We start from the raw sequence: 6,000 nt of genomic DNA, 5'->3' as shown, positions 1-6,000 counted from the left end.
TAACATTCTGCTACACCAAAAATCCAGCCAGTGGATTTCTTGATGGCAACCCATGCCTTTTCCCAAAACCAATAAAAGTCAGTGTCTTTTTGGAGTGGTTATATCACAACAGATGCACCTAATTTGGCTGTGTGAGACTACTGTGTCACATTTCGTGGGAAGTTCGCTGAGATGTTGAGGATGCTGAGGAAGGAGTTTTGAAATGTGAGTGAAAGTTACATACACCAAGAGAACCAGTGGTAAAACCAAGATATCCTTTGTCTTTGGGGAAAGAAATTCAATTCAGCTAAACAAGCAAATTAAGTTTATGGACCTATTGTACTATGAATATGTTAAGATGTTACCATTGGGGGTGGTTGGGTGAAGAGTACAAGAGATCTCTCTGTATTATTTTTGCAACTTTCTGAGTCTATAATTATTTCAAAATTAAAATTTTTTAAAAGTATGGATGTCTACTGAATGTCAGGCATTGAGGAACACTCAGTGCAGGCTGTGGTCTTGGTACTCTAAGCAGGGTGAGAGGCAGATTGGTACATAAATAAGTGACCAAAGACAGATTGGAATACAAGTACAAAGTCTCTGGTTTTGTGGAAGCAGGAGAGGTCAAACTGGAAGAATGTGAGAGGTCATCTCAGAGAAGGTGGAATTTAAGCTGAGCCTGGATGGATGGGCAATGCTTTAAGGGTAATGATGGATTGAGGCTACTCTCCAAGCCCAGGGAGCAAATCAGGGCATGAGGAAGCCCTGGGTGTGTTTGGGAACAGTTAATGGAAGCTGAAGCATGGGATGTAGAAAGGGCAGTGAGGGAAGAGGAGACATTTGGGAGATAAAACTGGAAAAATTAGATTCAGCCTTCAAACGCCAAGCTAGGGAGGTTGGACTTTACCAAAGGCATCTGAACAGGGGAATTCATCATCAGTTTTAGTATTTAGGTAAAACAATTTTTTACATAATATTTAGAATGGACTGGAATGGCACAAAATCTACATGATCTACAGAAACTGGACTGTTTGATGTTGACAAAAATACCCATCTAAGTCCAATATTTATTTGTTTGTTTCTTTGTTTATTTATTGGTTTCAAAAGTAGAATTTAGTGATTCATCACTTATAGATAACACCCAGTGCTCAACACAAGTGCCTTCCTTAATGCCCATCACCCATTTAGCCCATCCCCCACCCACTTCCCCTCCAGTGACCCTCAGTTTGTTCTCTACAGTTAATAGTCTCTTATGGTTTGCTTCCCTCTCTTTTTTTGTTTTCCCTTCCCCTATGTTCATTCATCTGTTTTTTTTTTCTTAGATTCCACATATGCATGAAATCATATGGTATTTGTCTTTCTCTGACTGTAAGTCCAATATTTAATATATATATAATTTATTAGGTGGCATTTAGCAGTGGTTAGGAGTATAGGGTCTGGACTGACTATGTGGTCTTGAGTCCCTGCTTCACCACTTTTCTAATTGTGCAATCGTAGCAAGTTGAACCTCACTGGGCTCCAGTGAAAAAATCTGCAAAATGGAGACAATAATTGTACCTACTTCACAGGATTTTAATGAATATTAAATGAAATAATTCCTGGTGCTTAGAAGAGTGCCTCGTTGGAGCTCATAAATGTAAGCTACCATGTTAGTTCAAGAAAAGGAAAATCTGTGTACATCAATCACCATGATAATCAAAGGGAGCCATGACGCAAAAAATAAGATAATAGGAAATTCTCTAATCTACTTTTCTTTGACATTAGGCAGGTTGGCCTTACTAGGTCTTGAATTCATTTGAATTTCCAGAAACTTGCCAAAAAACAAAACAAAACAAAAAAACCAGGGGGACAGCAGCTTAGGAGTATTAGTGTTAAAAAAAAAAGTGCTTTTAATTTTTTTATTACTTTTACTATTTTATTTTTTTTTTAATTTTATTTATTTGACAGAGACACAGTGAGAGAGGGAGAAGCAGGCTTCCCTATGAGCAGGGAGCCCGATGCAGGGATGCGGAGCTCGATCCCAGGACCCTGGGATCCTGACCAGAGCCGAAGACAGACGCTTAACGACTGAGCCACCCAGGCGCCTGGGTGGTTCAGTCGGTTAAATCTGCCTTCGGCTCAGGTCAGGATCCCAGGGTCCTGGGAGTGGACCCCCCAACAGGCTCCCTGCTCAGCAGAGAGCCTGCTTCTCCCTCTTCCTCTGCTGCTCCCCATACTTGTGTGCTCTCTCTCTCTCTTTCTGTCAAATAAATAAATAAAATCTTAAAAAATAAAATATTCCATATTTGCCAAAGAAAATTATTATACATATATAGCATAATAATAATAAAATGAAAACCGTGTTCTTACTACCTAAGTTTAAAAATTGTGGGGGAGATAGGAAGAGGGGCCTCCATTATCCATTTTCCCACTTTTCAGTAATAGAAATTATTTAGCTGGGCAAATGGTAGGCCAGCTAAAAACTACATTTCCAAGCTTTCTTGCAGCTACGTAGTCATGTGACCAGGTTCTGGCCAGTAGAATGAGAGCAGAAGAGACGTGTACACTTTAGGCCACGCCCCAGCAAGGAAATGAAGCGTCGCCTTCTCCTTTTAACCATTCCAATTGATTGGAACTTGTGGTTAGCCATTTTTTACCACAAGGGCAAAGGGCAACATCCTAAGGGTGGCAGGCTAATAAAATGGAAGGAATTTGCTATACCAGCCCAGAACTGCCTGATGCTAGGTGAGAGAAAAATACACTTATATCATATTTAGGCCATGTGGTTTTGTATCCTAACATAATTATCAATGCTTTGGAAGCCATCTGTGTGTGCCTCTACAATCCCATTTCTGGAATTGTATATATCATTTATTTCCTTTTCTTCATAGCTTTGTCACATATGTACATATTCCCAAATGCAAAGTCATGCATGTTTTCAACCTTTGTATGAATGAAATCATACTGTGTGCATTTTTTCTATAACCTGGTTTTTTTCCTCTCTCAGTATTATACTTATGCAGTCCATCCATGTCAATAAGTGTAGCTATGGTTTATCAATTTTCCACTGCTATATTAAACTTGCTGTGTAATATTAAATTGTATGAAAAGACCTCAGTGTATCCATTATTATTGGACACTTAGGATATTTATATTTGTTGATTATTGTACAAAGATGCTATGAATATTCTTATACCTGTCTCCTAGGACACATGTGCAGCAATTTCTCTAGGATATACTCCTGGATCAGAATTGTGGTGTTAGAGTATGTGCATCTTCAACTTTACCAGATAATGCCAGGTTGTTTTTCAAAATGGTTGTCCCCATCTATTCCTCCTTGCTAACACTTGCCCTCAGGTAGGCCGCATGATTAAGTTCTGGCCAGTGGGATGTATGTAGGAGTGTCGTTTGGGAATTCTAGAAAAGCACCTTACTTTGCTGGCTCAGCTGAATGGTATCCAACTTTTTTTTCCCACCATCTTTCTCTCTCCTGCTACTTGAAATGCAACCAGGACGGCTCGAGCTACAGCAGCCATTCAGAACCAAAAGATGACCTTCCTGGTGATCACGAAGCTGCCATAATTCTAGACTTATGCAAGAAAAAAAATAAACTTTTATTTTGTTTAAGTCACCAGATTTTGGGGATTTTTGTTACAAGTATCTGAATGTAAGCCCAGTTGAGTGTTTTTGTTTCTCATTGATTTTTAGGAATTCTTTATGTAATCTGGGTACTCATCAATGTGGATTTTATTTGAGGGAAATACCTTTTCCTGGTTTGTGGCTTGTCTTTTCATTCTTCTTTGATGTTTTGATGTATACTAAAAATTATTTGTAATATAGTTAAATTTATTAATGTGGAAAAGGATTTCTCCTTGGATTATTCATGGCATTGATAAATTAAAAAGCCAATGTCCCCAAGTTTACTGTACATAAAACCAGCATAGTTAAAAGTGGATCTGTCATTCTGATTCCTTTCCTGCATTTTTCAGCATCTTTTTTTTTTCACATTAAAGATTAGGAGATGTATATTCAATGGATGGTTTCGTCTGTAGGAACTCTCATATTGCTCTAAGGCAGGGATTGCCAAACTTTTTTCTGTGAAGGGCCAGACTGTAAATATTCCAGTGTTTGCAGGCCAATGTCTGTCACAACCACTGAACTCTGCTTTTGGAGTGATAAAGTAGTGTAAACAATTTGTAAGGCATAAACATGGCTTTATCCATGGCATTGAAGTTTGCATTTCATATAATTTCACATCAAAAAAATTCTTTTGAATCTTTTCAGCTATTTTTCAGCCACGTAGCTCATAGGCTATACTAAAACACGTGGTGGGTTGGGTAGTAGTTTGCTGACTCCTCTCCAAGGTGCTATAATGAATCCTGTGGGACAAACTGCATCTGCTGATAGACGTTGCTTAACACACTATCTCGAAAGCAGTTTCTGAGCTTGTTCTATGCTTCAGAAAATTGCATAAAGATCAGAACCAGGAAGTGAAAAAAAGGCAAGTGGCAGGCTTATCTCAGTCTGTGCAATATGTTTATGACAGGATGTCCCCTGCCTAAATGGGTGCATTGTGAGGTAAGGGGCTGCTGAACCACCACTGTGTGGCAAAGCGTGCTTAGTTAGTCCACTCTGCAGTGGGAGGACATTGCCTGGATCCGTGTCCTCTATCCCCAGAGAAGGCTCCGCGTAAAAATATCCACTGTTACTGGTATTGGATGCTGTGAAAAAAAAAAGGGGGGGCATTTGGGTTTCAACCATTCAGTCCCCTTGTCAGCAAATGTTTCCAGGTCCTGATTTTTCGTTTCAACACCTTGGTCTCTGAACCCCGAACCTTAAACCCCCAGTGAGCGTTCTCTAGAGCTAATTAATGGCAGGGGCCCTGTCCTCAGCGTTGGAAGAAAAATTGTTTTTGTTGTGTGTTTATCAAGGAGGACCTCTTTCTGGGCAGACAGATGGGGCCATTAGGCCAGTGACCCAAGACGTGCAAAATCATGTTCTCACAAAACCCCCTCCCCCTCCTCCCGGGCTCCGCGGGCAGCGTCGTCCTGCAGTGGTTAGCCAAAGGCCAGAGCACACCCACACTAGAACAGAGTTGTGCACAAGACCACACGTTAGAGGAACCAGCCTCTAACTGCCCAGCCTGGGAGGAGCCTTTAATCACGGGAGCGCTGCCAGACGTCCCTGGAGAAGAATCGAACCTTAGAGGCAGGTGCATCAGCCCCTTGGGGAAGTCAGGTCCCTGGCACACCAACCAGAAAGATACTGTCTGTGGGACCCTAGTGGTGGCCTGGTGGCTTTGCGAGTGCCGGTCCAATCCTCCCAGACACCTCGCCATACTCTCCCCAACCCCTCCCCTAGGTCCCCTCCTCCGAGGCCCCGCCCTCACCCCCTCCCCCGGCGGTCGCACCCGCGGCCGGGCCACTCTGGGGGCTGGGGCCCCGGGACCTGGGGCAGCCCGGCCTGACCTCGACCTCGCCCGAGCGGGCCCGACGGGCTAGTCCCACCCGGTCAGCGCAGGCCCTGGCCCGCCAGCCCCTCCCTCCACCTTCTCCCCGCCCTGGCGCCCGGCACCGGCCGCGCTCCCTCGCAGCGGCGGGGCTCGCAGCGGCGGGGCCCGCAGGCGGCCATGGCGGCGGGCGCCGGGGGCAGGCCCGCGCCGCGCTGGCTGAAGGCGCTGACCGAGCCGCTGAGCGCGGCGCAGCTCCGGCGGCTGGAGGAGCACCGCTACAGCGCGGCGGGCGTCTCGCTGCTCGAGCCGCCGCTGCAGATCTACTGGACCTGGCTGCTCCAGTGGATCCCGCTGTGGATGGCCCCCAACTCCATCACCCTCCTGGGCCTGGCCATCAACCTGCTCACCACGCTCGTGCTCATCTCCTACTGCCCCACGGCCACCGAGGAGGTAGGACTCGCCGCCCGCCCGCGGCCCGCGCCTCGGCCGCGGAGGAGGGACCCCCAACTGCTGTCCCGGGATCCCCGCGTCACCCCCACCCCAACCCCGCCCCAGTGCGCCGCCGTCCCACCGCTGGAGGCGCCGGGGGA

At 45.2% G+C, this 6,000-nt stretch overlaps 1 protein-coding gene across 3 annotated transcripts in view; it reads left to right on the top strand.

Annotated features, from left to right (window-relative positions):
* The first annotated feature begins 5,349 nt into the window (after positions 1 to 5,349).
* The window catches only part of CHPT1 (choline phosphotransferase 1), a 28,082-nt gene continuing 27,431 nt past the window's right edge, over positions 5,350 to 6,000 (top strand). For 2 of the 3 annotated variants that reach the window (XR_003519882.2, XM_027593756.2), the window contains exon 1: positions 5,362 to 5,860. Coding sequence is in view for 2 of the 3 variants with exons in the window: in XM_027593756.2 (XP_027449557.1) it covers positions 5,588 to 5,860 (273 nt within the window). In the remaining variant the exon portion in view is untranslated. Of the gene's footprint in view, positions 5,861 to 6,000 lie in introns of all 3 variants that reach the window. The other variant, XM_027593757.2, reaches the window with a different exon arrangement.

The sequence above is a fragment of the Zalophus californianus genome, chromosome 9, assembly GCF_009762305.2.
Source record: "Zalophus californianus isolate mZalCal1 chromosome 9, mZalCal1.pri.v2, whole genome shotgun sequence".
NCBI classification, from domain to species: domain Eukaryota; kingdom Metazoa; phylum Chordata; class Mammalia; order Carnivora; family Otariidae; genus Zalophus; species Zalophus californianus.
The sequence above is the reverse complement of the archived record's forward strand: the minus strand, read 5'-3'. Positions and strand labels throughout refer to the sequence as shown.